The 20369-nt window shown below is 36.8% G+C and overlaps 3 protein-coding genes across 3 annotated transcripts; all 3 read right to left on the bottom strand.

Annotated features, from left to right (window-relative positions):
• Nucleotides 1–568: 568 nt before the first annotated feature.
• Nucleotides 569–11947, bottom strand: LOC111495411 (starch synthase 3, chloroplastic/amyloplastic-like). Its single transcript, XM_023145441.1, has 17 exons — nucleotides 11822–11947; nucleotides 11465–11734; nucleotides 11030–11102; nucleotides 9677–10939; nucleotides 8707–8921; nucleotides 7818–8088; nucleotides 7474–7649; nucleotides 6018–6125; nucleotides 5416–5525; nucleotides 4818–4923; nucleotides 3776–3946; nucleotides 3128–3256; nucleotides 2555–2737; nucleotides 2249–2380; nucleotides 2065–2176; nucleotides 1309–1432; nucleotides 569–1000 (listed from the first exon to the last, which is right to left on the bottom strand). The coding sequence occupies exons 2-17, from the start codon at nucleotides 11594–11596 to the stop codon at nucleotides 871–873; spliced, it is 3435 nt and encodes a 1144-aa protein (XP_023001209.1). The 5' UTR covers nucleotides 11597–11734; nucleotides 11822–11947; the 3' UTR covers nucleotides 569–870.
• A 1485-nt stretch (nucleotides 11948–13432) lies between these two features.
• LOC111495459 (ATP synthase gamma chain, chloroplastic) lies at nucleotides 13433–14944 on the bottom strand. Its single transcript, XM_023145515.1, has one exon. It carries the CDS (start codon nucleotides 14745–14747, stop codon nucleotides 13617–13619), a length of 1131 nt encoding a protein of 376 aa, XP_023001283.1. The 5' UTR covers nucleotides 14748–14944; the 3' UTR covers nucleotides 13433–13616.
• A 1319-nt stretch (nucleotides 14945–16263) lies between these two features.
• On the bottom strand, nucleotides 16264–19043 carry LOC111495429 (pentatricopeptide repeat-containing protein At1g11710, mitochondrial). The gene is made up of 2 exons (XM_023145472.1): nucleotides 18704–19043; nucleotides 16264–18520 (listed from the first exon to the last, which is right to left on the bottom strand). Exon 2 carries the CDS (start codon nucleotides 18480–18482, stop codon nucleotides 16527–16529), a length of 1956 nt encoding a protein of 651 aa, XP_023001240.1. The 5' UTR covers nucleotides 18483–18520; nucleotides 18704–19043; the 3' UTR covers nucleotides 16264–16526.
• Nucleotides 19044–20369: the final 1326 nt, after the last annotated feature.

Below are 20369 nucleotides of genomic sequence, written 5' to 3'. Positions count from 1 at the left end.
CCCTACAGATCTAGATGTAATTTACGTCCTGCTTGATAATCATTTAGTTTCTTGTCTTAAAAAATAAAGCTTATAATCTAATTTATCTAAAATTACTTTTTTATCACTTTTTTGCTAATGATATTGATAGATAATTTTGTTTTCATACAAAGATTAAGGCAGCCACATCAAGACCAAATGGTATTAATTTACTAATCTTTATCCTATCTCCTATTCAAACTATAAAAGGATTTCAACCCAAAAAAATGGCCTTGCTTAGAATTTTAGATGATCTGAGATCACCAAATCCCACTTCCCTTATTACCTTTTTCACCCAAAATCTTTTGAACTATTCTCATCTTTGAGATAAAGAGCATTAAATGGGGCATAGATATCAAAACCAATTGCTATCTTCCAAAAAGTTTTGGTTTATGACAGTTGACAACCCCACAGGCAGTATTAAAACTATCATTTCTACCACCATCTACCACCTGAATGGCTGTCCTAGCAGAAGCAACTTCAACCATCAAAACTATAATAATAAATACCAAAAAAATAATGAACAATTTCAGTGGTGAATAAGTGACTCTGCATAAACCACTTAATCCTATTATTAGATTCCATTTTTTCTTTCTTTTTTTAAGGACTTCAGAACATATTGCTGCTCACTAAAGCGATGGCATTTATGTCAAAGCTGAAATGTGTTCTCAATGTACAGAAAAAATGAGTCCTTGGTCTATAATAAAGGCAGTCAAGTCACTACGTGATAAAGAGGTATCTTTTAAATACGAGGGATGAAAGCCAGAATTATAACTAAACCTGTACATTACGTTGAGTTTGAGGCAGATTGGCCCTGACATTGCTCCCTTCTTCAATTGTTCATCTGGTTTTTCATTTTCGTGCTGCATGATAAAGCTCCAAGTAGTCGAGAGCAGGCCGATTCCAAGACCAGTCTTGCTCCATCACTCTCTTGCACAATGAATGGAACCAACTTCGATCGTTATACCATGAAGAGATTGCTCTGAAATGAAAAACGAACTTTCTTGAATAGAAATTACTGTAACATGTATATGATCATTTAAATGGGAGGAGAATGGTGGTGGTGGTACCCATCGCTCTCAACCTTTGTCCCATGTTCGTCTAACCAGATAAACAAAACGAAGAGAACTTATAGTAATCAATCATCAGCGAGTAGAGTAGTAGAGTTTGTCACTTTTGTTCACTTTGTCTTGGGATACCCGGACAGCCGGTATGAAGAAAACATATGAACGGAAGAAAACTTGTAATGAATTATAAAACTTGCTCATCAGATTATGCGTGTTAAATTACCTATTAAGAGCATAATCAACACCAGATGGATCTGCTCCTTCAAAATTGAACCCATTTGGTTCAAGGCCTGCTGATTGTGCTCTTTCTTTATCATGATCGACATCAAACACTGTGTCATGAAGTCCTACAAATAATAATAGAGATTTTAGCGTATAATTAGTTGAGTTGTTGAAACGAAAAATGCCTTTTTTTTTTTTTACTAGGTTTCAAAAATGGTAATGGTTTTACATTTTCAGCTTTTAGATTATTTACCAAGTCCATTATTAGCAAATATTGTCTTCTTTGGACTTTTCCTTTCGAGCTTTGCCTCAAGGTTTTTAAAACGGATCTGTTAGGGAGAGGTTTCTACACCTTTATAAAGAATGCTTCGTTCTCCTTCCTAACAAATGTGGGATCTCACACTTTATGACCCATTCCCATCACTGGCATTTTATTTGAGCTATTCATAATTTTTTAGAAGAAAGGAAAACTTTTTTTTTCTTTTTTCTCCTGCATTAAGCTTCAACTAAGATTCGAGCATGCTACCTCTAGAAAGGTGTTAATGAAAGATCACAGATGTGAGCTAATCAGGCCACCCCTTGGGGTCTCATTATAATATATATGGTTTTCTTTCCATTATTGCATAACAACTTTAAATGCAGATGTTGCAAATTTAAGTTAAAGAGAAACTATTGGTCCTAGAAACCCTATCAGCAAGAAATAGGTAGCTAAAAAGGGAATATGTCACTCTTTACAAGAGAAAAATGTTGCCCAAACCTCCAGTTTTTCGAACAACAGGAACGGAACCATATCTCATTGCGGTGAGCTGAGTTAAACCACATGGCTCAAAAATTGAAGGGACCAGTATCATATCCGCACCAGCATAAATCTGCAATTATTGAATAGATGGGTTAATAACTAAATCGGAACAACTACTGAATTGAGTTCTGCATCAACATACCAAGTGCGAAAGAGGCTCATCATAAGTCAAATAAAGGCAAGCTCGGTCTGCATAAGATGAGTGCAACTGATTCGCTAAATTCACAAAATCATTTTGAATGCGTGGATCAGGAGCTGAACCAAGCAACACGACCTGCAATACCACAACTCATTAGCAACAACATCTAGGACCTAATCCCAATTTAATCACATTTCTTAGTAAAGCAGGCTTGACATTAGAACAAAAATCAAATGTTAGCTGTAAGACTAAAAAGGAACCATACTGTAGTTCCAAGAAAAAACAAGGAAGCAACATGAGAAGATAAACCTGTCCACCCCGATCTAGAGCTCGCCAGATAGCATGCTTGATCAGATGGATACCCTTTTGATGAGTTAGACGAGTGATAATTCCTACTAAAGGAAGATCAGACCTACTTAGGCCAAGTCTCTGTTGTAATGCTTCCTTAGCAGCCCTTTTTCCCTCAACAACATTCTCGGAAGTGTAAGATACCTGGAAAGTTCATATAAATCGACATCAGAATAAACTTCATTAATAATACAGTTCCAAAGTAAAAGGCAGTTAAATCAGGTTAATAACAGATTATTTCAATAGCCATAATTCCAGTACTAAATTTCTCTTTGAGAAAAAACAGCAAAATAAGAGGTAAACATATAAACTTCTACCAATGGGTAAAAAGTGAAAATCTATCCATATAAGAGATTTTTTGGAGTAAATTTGTGGAGAGGCAATACTTTACTCTGGCATTTTTGCACTTGAATACATCGACTTTTAGGAAATTTGATTAGTTGCATTAACTTAAATAACTTTTATTGAGAAGGGTGCTAAAAATAGTTGCAAAAGAAGAAAAGCAAGGGACCAAGAGAATCTATACACGCTTACAGGAATAAACTTGTCATTATATGGGTCCCATATGTCAGGGTCAATTCCATTCACAATGCCATGAAACTTGTAGAGATGGGGAGCAATGACAGGGTTTCCCGCGACCTCCTTTGAGTATGTAGGAGACACCTGCATATACACACACAAAAAAAAATTGAATGATAATGAAGGAAAAACTACAAATCAATCACAGAGAAGGCCACAATCAAATATGACCACAACTTAGGCTTTCTATCTCATCTCCTTTTATTAACATTCCGATCAATTAAGTAAACATAATGGCGATATTATATTATATTAGTTCAAGGTATCAAAAATACTATTAACATCTAGATTGACTGAGAGCCAATCAAGAAACATTTGACTCTTGGCACATGAAATGATCGAGAAATATTCAATCTCTTGTTAAGAATTGAAGATATTGAACCAGGATAAAATATTTTCAAAGATATCATGCGTGCGTAACTTCTTGAAAGAAAGAAATTCAGTTAAATTTTAAAACATCAGAGAACAATGAATTCTACACTAAAAGGACTGATAGGCCAGCACAACTAGTAAGAATCAGAAAGTAATCAATATCCAGAAATAATGCATCGAAAATTATGCATGGTCAAGCTAGTTATTGCTTAATAATGAGAAATTACTAACAGTTGTAGCCTTGTCCGAGAACAACATTGCTTTCCCAATAAGCTGCGCTCCGAACTCTAAATTGTGAATAGTGAAGACAACCCGCGCTTTAGTAAGGCCATAGTGCATGTATTGTTCCTTGAATAACCAAGCAACTGGTGCACTAGACCAATCATGGCAATGGATAATATCCTGCCGAAGACAAAATATAATTAAGAATGTAACCATTTGTCGTCATGATACACATGTATAGAGGGAGAATTAAAATAACCATCTAAGATCTAATTGCCTAAGTAGTCTCTCATACGGCTCTTTTTCAAATAAAATAAAGAAAAGTTGCTTTTTCAACTTACCTTCTTTTTCATACAAACACAAACTAACATGTAAATGGTATATCACGTCAGCAAAGGAATGCCTCTAAAATTGCAGGATTCAAGGAAGAAAAAGTACTGCGAAGGGACTGATTTGATTTCAATACAAAGAAGATTAATAAAAGTAAACTATAATAATAGAGAGAGAGACTTACATGACTCTATTTCCAAGATGGTGCCCATTAGGCAAGAAGGATAACATATCATAAAGCCACTAATTTATACAATACATAGCTCAAAATTTCTTAACAAGGATTCTCAATATATTCAGATGACATCTCGCTTTTTCTAGGGAGGTGAGGGATTTATTGGACATGGTTAACGTACGAACCCTTCAAGAATGTAAAAGTCTTGCTATGGAAAAATATCATTATGGAATATAAGGAAAGAAAGAAATTCAAGAGTATTCACGGAGAACACAAACTTATACAAAGCTCTTTGAAAATGTTGTTTACCACGCTATATCTTGGTGTAAATTGTCTAATACTTTTGCTTCCTATAGTTATACCTCCCTCATTGTACATTGGAAAGATTTTTTTTTTTTTTTTTGTGAACATCATGGATACACACCCTTTTTTTTTTTCTTTTTTTTTTTGTAGATTTTTTGCTCCATTCACGAATAATACAGAACAGGTTAGAGAAACTTACATAATAAAACCACTACCAATTAGTATTAGTTAAGTGATACTTACAGGATGAAATCCTCCTTGGAGTAAGAATTCAAGAGCAGCATTACAAAAGAAAGCAAACCTCTCCCCATCATTTGCACAACCATATATACAACCTGACCAAAACAATCTAAGAAGTGGATATAAATATATTAGATATTTATTTGAAGTGATCCTATAAAGATGAAGATCAAGTGCAAGCATAAAGATGCCAACAAAGGAAACAGATATACGTTCTCATACTTCATAAGAAAATAGAAGGATTTTGTTAGGGGAAAAATCAAACGAAATAAGAGAGAAATAGAAGCCGAAGGGGGTTGTCAAACAAGTAAGCCTCGAGGGTGTCGCCAGAATATCCTTCCAACGAATAGTTTCTGAGGCACAATACTACAAGGAGTTGCATGCGCGACGGAACTGGACCTTATCAATCAATCTTTCTGACGAGATAAGAATTGAGAATCAATATATAGAAAGAAAAAAAAATGCAACAGTCACAAGTGGATATTCCTCTCCTTTAGCAACCAAAAGCCAAGGAAGAAATAAAATCCAATAATACACCTATTCTAGATCACATCATATCATGAAAACCTAAATATTTAAAAGACATAGTTATAAGATTTACCCATTTTGAGGCTCCAAAAAGTAAACAGAGAGCCCTTCCACTTTTCCGAACCAGACTTTTATTTCCGTTCCGCCCCAGAAATAATTTTGTCGGTGGTGAAAATTTTCCACCTACATCATGATTTTTTTTTTTTCTTTTTGTCAAACTGTCAACGTGTAAATACTGAGAGCAAGGAAAACAAGAAGAAAGATCCATTGTGAAAAAGCATTTACAATGTTTCAAGACAATCAACATTCATAATGTGCATCTTTTGGAGACCGTGAGCCTGAGGATATAGTAAAAGGGAGGAACTACGAAAAGCTCTGTTTAGGCAAAAAATTGATCAATCTGGCACACTAACACATGGGGATCGTCGCGCAATACATCACTAAATATTCTTAGCAAACATCTTTTGCTGAAATCATTACAATGAAACCAAGCAGGTCGCAAATATTTCAAGGTTTTCATGGAATGTGTATTCTATGAACGGTAAAAAAGTGAGAAAATGAGACAAGCTCGTGATATGTATATATATATATATATATATATATATATATATATATTCAATAATAAAAAGATTAAAATGTAGGAAGATTTACGAACTAATTGGAAATAAAACTTACATTGCTGAGGTTCAGACAGTCATATTTAGGAAGAACAATGTCAACATTATGGTTCAAATCTTGAATGGCACGGGATAAACTAGTCACAACATCACCAAGACCTCCAACCTGGATAGCAAAGTAAATAAAGAGATACAAATGTATGAGTACTACTATCTTATAATATCTGCATTAACAAAAGTGGGAAAACATATTACCACCACAATATTCTATAAGTAAGACAGATTCAAGTAGGATTGACCATCTTATCTTGTCTAGTGTTCAAATCTAAATTAAGGAACTTGTTTTTATTGTCTCAAAAGCTTCAATCTTAAGACAACTTCTATCTAACCTACTCCTTTACATTGATGTGAATTGATTTGAAGGTGCTAGTGTTTGAGTCAGAAAGTGATACGAAATAAAGTGTCTTATGTCACAAAGATTTCATGGTGGATGACAAGATCCATACATGATATTTGGATTAAAGAGGTTTTATTGTATTTTTTAAGTTTTAGAGAATTATCTTTAACATTATAAGTTACAATTAGCTAGTACCCATTATGGTATTGATGACCATGAAAGTTACAACCTTTCAATTGACCATATGTTACTTTAAGGTTTATTTTCAATGGTATAAATAGTCGTTCATGTTGTTGATTTAGTAAAAAGATTTTAGATATTAAAATGAAGTTTGCATGTTATGCTTCTTAAGCCATGAGCTTGTTCCTTTGCATTTCTTGTGTTTAGATTGCATGCTAGAGTCCTTTAAGTAGTATTGATCAAACTATCTTGTAAAGTGATTCGAATCACGAATTTAGAAACGAGGTTTCTTTACTCTTAATCTTGATAAACAAGGTAATCCGTTCCTAAATTTTTCCTTGGGTTGATTTCTTATCGTTTTTTGGGTTCTTGGATAATTTAGATCAAAAGGTCTGGTTATTCAACAAAGTTGTTAGATCAAATTCCAAGAATTTCATATGAGAAGGGTTAATAAAACTAAAGGATCACCCTAACCATATCACCAGTATTGTCGTATCTTTTGGTATCAAGGCATCTTTGGTACCACATTATTCGATTCAGTTCTAGGATCTAGAGATTAACAGGCGAATCTTTGGAATTCCTCATCAAAAGGCTAGTAAAGAAAATAGTTCACAAAATAGCTTTTTTCTTTCTTTCTTATTTATTTTCTAAACACAAAATAGCTTTTTAAACCAACTATTTTAGCAGTGTTCCAACACTATAGTTCGTGAATTGCGAAAATAGTCCTACTTAGTTAATCTTAAAAGAACAAAGAGTACAATGAATTGTAGTTATTATCTAGAGCTTCTTATTTTGGATTGGACACCCTGCCTTCTTTAAGCTCCTTTTGTTGGGCTAGCTTTTTATACGTCCTGATATATTCTTTCATGTTCTCTAATAAAAAGATCTTATTTTTCATCGAAAAATAGTAATAATAAATCAACTCGAAATGAAATACCTTTGCAATAGGGGCCATTTCTACAGCTATATGCACAATGTGCAATGGTGGCTCCTTAATTATTCCACCCGTCACAGGTATATGGTAATCCATGCCATTCTTATTGTCAAATATCCCACCATCTTCCAATTCAGAAAATACAAAATCCATCATATATGCGTCCAACGGAACCTTAACTGCAGAAACAAATAAAAACAACATAAACAAGCATATCCTAAAGGGCAAATAGAGAGAGTAAAGAGAGAATTTTGCATCAAAATTGCAGCAGAAATGGCAGGTTAGAAAACATTAAGGACGCCATTAATCTACCAAATGATTAAAAGGTTTTAGAAATGGAGTCTCACCAGTGGCTTTCACATGGCTGCCACCATCTGCAGGCAACATTTTTTGTGGTGGCAATGGACCCTTACGGTGGGACCAACGATTAAATGAACCTCTGAACCATACTTCGGGTTTTCCATTCAGAGGGGTATTGGTAGGATTGTAAAAGACTGTCACTGTGCTTCCTGCTTGAACCTCAAGAGGATCAGTAAACACTATGTGCTTCTGTGACAACAAAAAGTTTTTCAAGGTTCTTTCCTTTGTCTCAGATTTCATACGGGCAGTTTTTTCAGCCTATAACAAAGAGACGTACAAATTAGTAGAGACAATAAAATTTGATTTCTTTTTACAAGAGACACTTTCATTGATAGATGAACTAAAGGGAGGTCAAGGACTCCCAGAACACCAAAATGTGTATTACAGTAAAGCTTTGAAATTGAAAATTAAAGTAGAAAGACTAGTCTATAAAGAATTGTTTACATTTAAAACAACATAAAGCATGAAAAAAATTGATTCAGAAAAACTGGAGTCCTAAAAATCCTCCCATTCTGCACGAACCAAAGATTCCATAAGAAAACCTTAGTGATAGCAAGCCACCACCACATTTGGTGTACTCAAAAGAAGGGACCGATAAAAAAAGGTTGGATAGTTAAGCCCTCAGGCAAAACACGAATATCCCAAGTACCTTTTCAGACAAACAATTAGACTAGGTTACAGAATAACTGAATAAAGAAAGAAAACAAATAAAGCAATTAGGCAGCAATTCAGGATACTTGATATCATCTGCATTGAGCCAAGATATATGAAAACCTAAAAATTTCGGTATTCTGTAAAGATATCTGTGTAGAATTGTTACTTTCAATTAAAAGGAAATTAAATATTGAGTCAACTGTAAATTTTTGGTGAATCGACCTTGGCACGAGCAGCCTCCTCCCTTAATCTTCTCTCTTCCTGAAGTTTCCTATAAATCTGATGTTCTTCCTCAGCCCAGTAAAGCTCCTCAGAAATGACTTTTGGAACAATGGCATGGAAATCAAGATGTTTGTTGTTATCATAAATATTTGCCTTTTTTGGTGGTCCATCAGCAAGAACCCAATCCAGAACAATGGCTCGGTCAGGTACTATTACTGCAAAAATGTAGAGTGGTGCATATGCGATGAAACTCAATGCTAACTATAAAAATGACATTTAACATCAGCCTTCAAATAAAGAGGTCAGAGTACTCGATTAAAATTTTCCCACTTAAACCAAAGGAACCTATAAATTTAAGCCTCATTTAATCCCCCACATACATTTTTCTAGAGCCATTAGAAAATATGTTAGTCTGAAAACCAAAAATGGTAACATTCTCCCCCCATCCAATAATGATTAACAACCTTGACCACAAGCAGACAAATCATTATGGTTGCTAAATATCACATTATGTATAATTTGGGGATAACTACCGTCAAAATCTTTCAAAAATTTCTATTACGAAGGATCTTTATTTTGTGGAGGGAAAGAACTTGTGAAATATTATGGCGGTGCCACACAGAACACCTGATGTTTTTCTCTATATTTTTTCTATTGGACAGGGTTTTTCTTATTCTTGAAAGTTTAATCAGCCAAACATCAGTTATTTGCTGTCGGAAGGCCTTGCATGTAAAACAATCCAAGCAACAAGATGGATGGTAATAAGAGCTCTACATTTTTCAGGCCTAGCATTTTTGCTCAGTCATCAGAAGCAATTGTCTTCAAAGGGTTATTTAAGAGAAAAAGTCCTCTAGGCTCTAAGCATATGTACAATTTTCTGGACAATTTTCACTACTTTGTAAATACACGAGTTACTCAGATCTACATGCTGCCACAATATAAAAGGAATATAAGACACATTTACACGTACCATCAGCATACCACCATTCACAATCGTCTTTTATCTCAGCAAAGACAAGCCTTTCAATAATGGATAATCCATCTGTCCAATTATTACGCCCACCATGAATCCAAAGCTCTTTTGCATGAGCCAGAGGACCTGATTTTTTATTATAGTATAACCTGACTGAATCTCCACCTTTAAACTCAGCAGGTTTAATGAACCAAACATTATCAACAGATTTCACTGCCATTTTTGAAAGCTGTTTTACCATCTCTCTTATTTTTTCAGTCTCTGCCTTCGCCTGGGCTCTGTCAGCTTCACTAGCAACCTTCTCAGCTTCTATTCGCCTCGTCTCTTCTTCTTGTCTTTCCCTTTCAGCCCTCTCTTTTGCAACTCTTTCCAGTTCTTTACGTTTCTCCTCCAATAATAAATCTTCAAACGTAGAGGCATCCATTCCACCTTCCACAAATATGCAGAAATCCTTTCCATTATTATTTTCATAGACATCTTTACCATTAAAGAAGACGAAGTCTATCTTGTAAGCCTCTTTGGGAACATGAATCTGACAAGACCACCAATCCCCATCTAGATTTGCTTTGTTTAGCCTCATAGTGAAAGATTTCCAATTCCAGTCATTAAATGCTCCCATGACCAAAACATCTGGCTCTCTATTCAGAATGGAAAGACTCCTATTAAAGAACAATTCTATATTTTGATCAGGTTTAACAACTGGAGGAAAAACGAACACTTGATTTCCACCGAAAAAGTTTTCCTTAGCCAGTCTCTCAATTTCCTGTCTCTTTGCTTTTGCTTCCATCTCCAATTTATGCTTTAAAGATTCTTCCTCAGCTAAATTTACTTCTGTCTCGAGGGGTTCATCGTCCGCAGAGTTATCTAGGACATCTGAAAATGTTTCACCTGGTTCATTCTCCTCTCCTTTCTCCAGTGATCTTTTTTCTATCCCACTTAACCTACCTGCCATTCCATTGTCTATTGCTGCAGTATTTTCACCAACAGAAGTAGATTTACTTGTCAAAGATCCTTTAACTTCTGCATCGTTATTTTTAGCTGCTAAGTCCTCCTCATCCCCTACCTTCAATTTAAGTGCTTTCTGATTGGGCTCTGTGGGTGTACTAGATTTTAGCGTTGCAGAGCCTTGTTTCTCTTCATCTCGACTCTGATCTCTTTTAGGGCTGCTTTCTCCAACAGGAACTTTGGGTTTGAATCCCTTTGGTGCAGAGCTTTCAAGTCTCGCTGTTGACATTTTCCTAGATCTTCTCCTTGAAGAATCTACATGGGTTCAGATTCAGTTTAACCATAAAAAACTACGCATAGGAAATTAAACTACGAAATATAAACGTGAAAACCAACTGAAAAAACCTGAATGACGGGCACAGGCAACAATTCTGAACGACCTCCCGGCTACCAGATGCCCTCGGAACCATAAGGGAGACTGAACCCATAAAGGTAAAGCAATAAACGCAGGTTCAGGTACATCAATCTCAATTCCAAATCTCAGAAATATAAAAAGTAATACATCTTTCAGAACTCTTCCCATGAGATATTGAAATTCATCAGTTCCACAGTACATTTCGACGTATATTTCAACAAAGATTACATAAAGACGACACATATCCTCCAAATTGATAGATAACGGATAGATGAATGAAAAGGAGTTCACTCAAGAAAGAAACAAACCAGCGACAAATAAAAACTCGGCAATGAATATCATTCGAACCAAAGATCATAACAACCAAAGAAATAGAAAATCAAAACACGCAGAACAGTGGCGCCAACAACGAAAATCGAAAATACCAGTGAAGTAGAAATAGTAGACGATGCTCTATTTCCATGAATGAGTCTGAACTTCAAACTCCCCGTTTGTGCCTCACTCAAATTCGTGCTCCTCCAACTCCCCGACACTTGTGCTTGAAGTGCCACCTCCATAAGGAACTAAACGACGACAGTACGAAAACTCCGGTTTCTACTCTTCTTCTTCTTCTTCTCCGTTCAACTCAAAACCAGAATTATTCCTCCAAACAAGCTTCAGATCGCACTCCCGAACAATCTCCCTCTAGAATTGCGCTATTGAACAATAATTAAAGAGAGATTAAAACAAACAAACTAGATCCCAATACGTAGAAAAGGACGAAAGCTTCAATTAGCACACACCATGCAATGCTCCGCCGATAAACAGCCAAAAGAAGAAATGGCTACGCTCACAGCCATCCGAAGCAGCTAGCAAGCACGAGATTATGGTCCAGTAAAAGCCTGTGATTTTCCGTTGAAAGAGAGGGAATTAATCAACGGTGCGAAATGGTTCTTGAGTTAATTGGTTGTGTGATGGGTCACCAATGGGAAGGCGCAATCAGAAATTGCCACGTCAACGTACCTCTCAAAACATACTTAATCATTAATCACTGATTAAGACTGACACGCATGCATAATCCCTCATGTGATGATCTTACCTAATCAGTTGAGATTTAATTTCCACCCTACGTTCCTTTTTCTTCACCATTCATCCTTATTTCAATGCTAATGGTAAATAATATATAGGTTAAATAATGATTTTATTCTCTTAATTATGTCTAATATATCCACTTTTTTAACCTATTTTTAAAAATTTTAAAATCATTTTAATTGGTTGTTGAATTTTTAATTTTATGTTTACTCCAACCCTAAAAACACATTTTAGTCTGGTTTAAGGAACATTATCTCCACTAATATGAAACCTTTTAAAAGTAAATTCACGAGAGCTTAGAAATCTTTAAAAGTAAAGTCACCGCCCAAAACAAGTAACATTATATCAAGGTCCGTAATTTCTAAAATAATTAATTAATATGAATGGTATGTAATATGATTAGTGTAACGGCCCAGATTCACCACTATGCAGATATTATATTGTCCTATTTGGACTTTCCCTCAAAGTTTTATAAAGGTTATGCTAGGGGAAGGTTTCCACACCCTTTTATAAACGGTGTTCTGTTCTCCTCCCCAACCAATGTGAGACACTATCACAATCCACCCCCTTCAGGCCCAGTGTCCTCGCTAGCACTGGTTCCTTTTCTCCAATTGATGTGAGACCACCCCCAAATCCAACTTCCTTCAGGGCTCAGCGTCTTTACTGGCACACCGCCTCATGTCTACTTCCTTCGGGGAACAGCGAGAAGGCTGACACATCGTCTAGTGTTTGACTTTGATACCATTGTAACGGCCCAGATTCACCTCTAGCAAATATTGTCCTCTTTAGGCTTTTCCTTTCGGACTTCCCCTCAAGATTTTAAAATACTTCTAGGAAGGTTTCCACACCCTTACAAAATGTGTTTTGTTCTCCTTTCTAATGACTATTCCAATAGTCAGTTTAAGACTTATTAGACATATGTTAAAATTTAAGGATCAAAGATATATAAAAATAAAGTTTACAAACCAATTAGACATTTAAAAAATATATAGAACGTAGAAGTGAGAGTTCATGGACTAAGCTGGTTTTTTTTTATACTTGTAAATATAGTTTCTTCCACTGAAAAATATCTAGACCCCACAGGTCTAGGTGTTTATTATCGCACATCAACCAGCTTGATTAGCATTAAACGTCTATTAACCCATCAATGTCTATGAATAAAGGCGTATATCAATGAGCAGTGATATACAAAAGTGAAAGAGAAACATATGAAAATGTATATATTAACCAATCCAAATGGAGGCATCTAAAATGAATTCGATAAAATTAAAGCTCGAACATAGTTCGATTAGTTAAAATATATGTTCGAGCGAAGGAATTAAGATAGAATATAAGCAGCAGAGACTGGAATTGCTTTAAAAAGTTGACAGTTCCAAGGGAATATAAAGTTCGCACGAATATGAAAGGCTTACAGATCGCATTATATTTGATAAAATTGCAGAATTGAATGATATGAGTGGATATAGAAACATGGGTTGAAGTATAGAAGGGAAGGGAAGGAAGAGATCATGTCAAGGCATTAGCACCAGCAACAATCTCCAATATTTCTCCAGTGATCTTAGCTTGGCGCTGTCTGTTGTACACAGTCGACAGAGTCCTCTTCAGCTCAGAAGCATTGTCACTTGCACTGCTCATGGCGCTCATTCTAGCCGCGAGCTCACTGGCCAGCGACTCCTGCAGTGACCTCAAAATCTGGCTGTTTAAATACAGAGGCAATAAAGCATCCAAGATCTGAACTGGGTCTTGCTCAAACTCCAAAATTGGGGAGAAATCTGAGGTGCTTGTCCGCACCGTATCCCTCTCCACTGTCAGCTTCCCTTCCTTTGTTGTCAACCTGAAAAATTCATCTTCGGCGGCGTCGACACAGACACCGTTTATGTCACAGATCTCGCCCTTGGGCGAGAGCGGAAGAAGGGTGTGAATAACAGGGTCGGATTTGACCAATGACACGAATTTGGTGTACAAAAGCTCTACTTTGTCAACCTCCTCACTGATGAAGAGTGAGAAGACATCATCAGCAATGGCTTGAGCTTCTTTGGCTGTCGGAAGCGTGCCGCCTTCGAGGAACTTATCGACCGGAATGTAAGGCCGGCGGAGGAAGTAGGAGTTACCCTTTTTGCCAACGCTGATGACAGTGTACTCAAGACCCAATTCCTTCAATTCCGAGATTCTGGCTTCGGCTTTCTTAATGATGGAGTTGTTGAAACCGCCGCAAAGACCTCTGTCGCCGGTGACAACAACTAATGCAACTTTCTTGACTGGTCTTACTTTGGTTAAAGGAACATCTACGTCTTCTGTTTGAAGTTGCTCATTGATGTTGTAAAGGACCTCAACCAAGGCTTCTGAGAAGGGTCTTCCATTAACGACAGCTTCTTGAGCTCTGCGGACTTTGGCAGCAGCGACAAGCTTCATAGCTTCAGTGATCTTCTGGGTGTTCTTCACTGAATCGATACGGTCTCGGAGATCCCGAAGACTACAATGAATTGGCGTAACTGACCATGATCGGGTAGGGTAGGATGAGGTTGGGTTGTGGGAAGGGAGCTTAAAAGGGCTTAGAACTGATCGGAATGAAAGGGAGGAGGCATCAGAGACGGTGGATTTTGAGGACACCAACATAGTGAGATTTGAACTAGACATGGTGTAGCAGCGGAGGAGGAAGGTGAAGATTGGCGGAGAAGAGGAGGTGCAAAGAAGGGGTCGGGTTATTGTTTGAGTGAGGTCTTATCTTCATTCATTGGCGATGGTGGTTCTGGTCCGCAAGAAAGGAGTGGAAATCTGAGAGAGGATGAGGCTTAAGGATAACGATTTCGACAGTTGAGATGGCCAAGGTTTCTACCTCTCATACTAATGGTGGGTCCGTGGTTTCTACCTCTCATAGTGGCCTAATTGTGGATACTAATTTTTGAGTTTTCAACTATTTTTTCAAATTCTTGCGAATATTCTCTACCAAATCTTGCCTGTCTTTTTCATGTTCATCCCGGGATTAAACTTGAAAGAAGGTATGACAAATAGTAAAACTCTCGGAATAAATGTAATAGCTTAGCAGATATCGTCTGCTTTAGTCCGTTACATATCGTTTTCAGCCTCACAGTTTTAAAATGTGTCTCTGCAAGGGAGAGGTTTTCATACCCTTATAAGGAATGCTTCATTTCCCCTCCAACCCGATGTAGGATCTCACAATCCACCTCCTTTGGGGCCCGACGTTCTCGCTGGTACACTGCCCAGTATCTGGCTTTAATATCATTTGTAACAGCCCCTATTACGTATCATCGTCAGCCTCACAGTTATAAAACGCGCGTCTGCTAAAGAAAAGTTCACACACCCTTATAAGAAAATGTTTGATTCCCCTCTCCAATCGATGTGAGATCTCACAATCCACCCTCTTTGAGAGTCCGACGTTCTCGCTGGCACACTGCCCTGTGTCTGGCTCTGATACCATTTGTAACAGCCCAAACCATCGCTAGCAGATATTATCTATTTTAGCCTGTTACCTATTGCTGTCAGCCTCACAGTTTTAAAACGTGTCTGCAAGGGAGAGATTTCTACACCATTATAAAGAATGCTTTGTTACCCTCTCCAACCGATGTGGGATCTCAAAATCCACCTCCTTTGAGGACCCAATGTTCTCGCTTGCACACCGCCTGGTGTCTAGCTCTGATACCATTTATAACAACCCAAGCCACCACTAGCAGATATGGTTCATCTTATCCGGTTACGTATCGTTGTCAACCTATAGTTTTAAAACGCGTCTGCCAAGGAGAAGTTTTCACACCTTTATAAAAAATACTTTGTTCCCTTCTCCAACCAATGAGATCTCACAATCCATCCCCTTTGGGTTCCCGACATCCTCGCTGGCACAACGTCCGGTGTCTGACTCTGATACCATTTATACCATCCCAAGCCACCGTTAGTAGATATTGTTGCTTAAGCCCGTTACGTATCGTCGTCAGCCTCACGGTTTTAGAATACATCTTCTAAGGAGAGCTTTCCACACCGTTAAAAGGAATGCATCGTTCTCCTCTTCAAACGATATGAAATCTCACATTGGTAAGTCAGCATCAGCGGGGAGATCTATGAACAACAGACACCCAGAGGAAGTTGGATCATGTTGGGGAAATTGGATACCATAATCCAAGAAGGCAAAAATTGTGGAATCAGTAGGACCCACAATATAATTTTACTACCTGAAAAGGTAATGAATTTACAAGTAATAATCTGCATTTGATCTATCCAACTACTGGGTGACTACCTATTCCAACAACAAATTATAAGCACAAGATGTACAACAGGGAGAAAAGACCTGCATTTGTTATTTGAAACAGTTCTGGAGCAACAAATATGAAATTTCCTGTTCGTTTGAGAATGTTCTTCGTTGGAATCATTCATCCCAATCGCGCTATGCTTACTGGCTACCCTTCAGCCTTGTTCTTGAAGGCGAGGGCTCACAAGAGACTGGTATGTTTGCCTATCAGGAACCGCTCCTTTAAGCACCATATAATCATGCAACTCAATGACATCCTCGGAGCCACAATTCTTAACAAAATTGGTGATGAGAGTCGTGTATGTTATAAGGTCAGGAACTATCCCCTGTGTACTCATTGCTCTCATCAGTTCCTTGGCTTGATGGATCAATCCCATCTCGCACAGAAAGTTGATCATTATATTGAAAGTAACTATGTTAGCCAAACTCCCCACGTTAATCATTTCTAAAAACAATGCAAAAGCCTTCTCAATCCTCCCATTGACGCAATATCCATGTAGCAATGTGTTATAGGTTACTGTATCGAGGAAACCATTCTTCTGTAATTTGTCTACCAAGAGTTTGGCAGCATCAATTGAGCCTTGCTTGCACAAGCCATCTAAAATAGAATTATAAACCACCAAGTCGGATATTCCACTTGCCTTTACTGTTTTATCATAAATCTGAATTGCAGCTTCCATTTTTCCTTCCTTGCAACATCCATCAATCAGAGTGGCGTAAGTAACTATGTCCGGTTCGATACCACGAACGATCATACTGCTCAGCAATTGGTTGGCACCTGCTGTCTTTTGGCTCTGGAACATATAGTTGATGAGAATGTTATGAGTAAAAGCATCTTTTACAAGGTTCCTTTCGAGAATGAGGTCGTGAATTCTTAGCGCTTTATCGAGATGTCCATTTATACAGAGCCCCTTTGTAAGGATTGAGAAGGTAACCTCATCTGGAAAGATATGCCTATTGATCATGTCAGATATTAAAAAAGAAGCTTCTTCTAATTCCCCTTCCTTGTAAAGCCAGTAGACAATAGAGTTATATACAACAGTGTCTGGGATCAAGCCCATTTTAACCATTTCTTCGCACAACCTAAATGCCACATCCAAACTCCCTTTTCTAGCATATCCATCAATCAAAGTGGCATATGTTGTCACGTTGAAATCTACTCCCAGCTTAATCATTTCACTAAGAACATTTTCTGCAGACTCTAATCTCCCTATCTTGCAGAACCCATTAATCATACAATTATATGTAACTATATTAAGCAATACACTGCCTCCTGAAATTACCCGAGCGTTCCTTGCCAGCTTTAGAGCAAGATCCATGTGGCCCATTTTACTTGCTTTATCAATGATCATATTAAAAGCAACGACATTAGGCCAAATTTCAATCTTCAGCATCAAATAAACTACAGAAATTGCTTCTAGTAATTTACATTCCTTGCAAAAGGCATATATAATCAAATTGAAAGTGTTCACATTTTCAATGTAACCACTGGCAACCATTTCCTTATACATATTCCAAAACTTATCAATCTCATCCAACTTTAAGAGCTGATTTAAGAAGTTGTTCCAAGCATGAATTGTAACCCAGAAACCTTCAACTTTCAACTTTTTGATAACGTTGTATGCACCTTCTGCAGTCCCTAACTGAGTGCAAGTCCTCACCAGTGCATCAAAGACCGCCGGATTTGAACTACAAATTTCATAGCTATCAATCAACCCTCCCAGAACCTCCAATGGCGACTTACCATCTTTAAGCATTAAACTCTTCATAATAGACAGCGCATCATCAAAATTTCTAGAATTGATTAACACGTGAACTAAGGTACAACATGATTCCAATGAGTGTGAAATGTTGTCTCTTGCCTCAACCCAATTGTAGAATTCTAAAGCTAACTGCGGAGAGGTGCGAAACTCGCGAACAACACGACAAACCAACGAATTCGTGAGACTTGGTGATACTTGCTCTAAGAATTTCCATCTTCTATGTTTTAAATTAACACAAATTGCTTTACAAATGATATCCACGGTGCTTGGACTGAAAAACTTCTTACCTGTATGGAAACCTCGGCTAAAAAAACAACTTCTCCTCAGAAAAATGAAGCTAAAAATCATGGAATGCTGAAAACCCAGTTCATGAAATATCCTAATATCTGCAAGTAGAACAAAACGAGTAGAAATTAAATTAAGTAAATCTCTAAATACTCCCATATACATGTTATTAAGAGACTTAAATTGTGTGAAGCAAAATAAAACCCTAATTCCGCTCAAATATAACAAACAGGAAATATAAATCAGAGAATAACCCAACCTAGCTATCAACAACAGTATCATACCTCCCAAGCTTCGCCAAGAGTGCAGAGGATACAGGAACCAATAAACTCGATGCACTATGCTATACAACTTCTTCAAACCTTAACTTCTTCAAACCTTCGCAGCTGGTACTCAGCTCCCAACACTGGAACTCCGGTCTCGTGCAATCGGAACTTGACGTGACTGAAACCCGAAGGCGATAACAAATAGAAGCTGCAAACTGCGAACTGCGAACTGCGAACTGGGAACAGCAACGCAGCTATTCCACCATCGTCAAAATGACGTTGAACTCGCCACTGAAGAATTCGCAGCCATTGATTTTCCCGCGCGACCGAGTTCTGTCTGAAACTTCTGTTACCATCTCGAACGCCGTCGTTCCGTTGCGGCCAAAATAATGGAGGGTCGGAACTATCGTAATTACAATCCGTCTATTTACTTAGTCTATGCCCTACAGGCTTTGAGGCTACCCAACATGCCTTTCGGCCCATTATTTAATAGCCCGTTATTTTACAGCCCATTATTTTACGGCCCATTAAATTACCCAAACTAAAAGAGTTAAGGACCGTACGTTATTTAATGTGCACGTGCTATTTATCTTTCTATAATATTCTAAATATTCAACCTTCATTTTTGCCTTCAATTTCATTATTTTTCATTAAAAAAAAATATTAATGTAATTATAAAATGCATTATCAAATATTTGTAACACTAAACCTATTAAATTGTAACTTATAACTTAATTAAGAATTTAAATGACCAAATATATATAGATATTATATATTTGAAATATAAGAAGTGTATTTATGACGTAATATTAGAGGGAAAGGAGGAGTATGTTGAGTTAGAGTAACGCTACAATCACCGAGCTTTGACTTAGGAGGCACCGTGAACACAACGTCGAATCAAGGATTAATGGTGGGATCCGCCTCGTGCACAGCGTCTGTCGGTGGCCATCCAACGGTCATCAATATTTGCTATTTTGCCTTTTTAAGAATTTTTTTTATTTTTGCATTTAAATCAAACCATTATATAAAAGTAATACTCTTTCTTTCACTATATACATATAATTTCTACCACGTGTCGGTATCCGCAACAATTGATTAAAAGCCGTGAGCTCCGTCGTTTGCGGCGATTCCAGGATAAACCGGTTCCACCGGTTTGTTTTCATCCAACAAAATGCTCCAAAGAAAGTCACGAGATCCAAAAATTTATTAAAACTCACCTAAAAACGGTTTAAGGTATTTTAGAGGTAAAAAACATAATTTTTATTTTTAATTTTTTTTAAGGTATTTTAGAGGTAAAAAACGGTTTTAAGGTATTCAGACGGGACTATTAAAGTGAGAGAAATAGAATTGAGATAGAAGATGTGTATTCTAATTATATGGTTTAAATAAAATACAACCTACCATCTAATATTTACAAATAAAATATAAATTAATCAAATATTAAAAATAAAATAATATATTAAAATATAATATTATATAATTATTATCTAGATATTATATCTAAACAAATATCCATAATATATATTTAAAGGTTTTATTGCGATATTAAAATTTGAGAATAAAATATTTTGAGATTAAAGATAATTGGTTGGGTTGAGATATATTTTTTTTTAATTATATTGAATTTTTTAAAATATTGAAAATCGGGTCCATTTATATATATATATATATATATATATATATA

The sequence above is a fragment of the Cucurbita maxima genome, unplaced genomic scaffold (genome assembly GCF_002738345.1).
Source record: "Cucurbita maxima cultivar Rimu unplaced genomic scaffold, Cmax_1.0 Cma_Scf00021, whole genome shotgun sequence".
NCBI classification, from domain to species: Eukaryota; Viridiplantae; Streptophyta; class Magnoliopsida; order Cucurbitales; family Cucurbitaceae; genus Cucurbita; species Cucurbita maxima.
The sequence above is the reverse complement of the archived record's forward strand: the minus strand, read 5'-3'. Positions and strand labels throughout refer to the sequence as shown.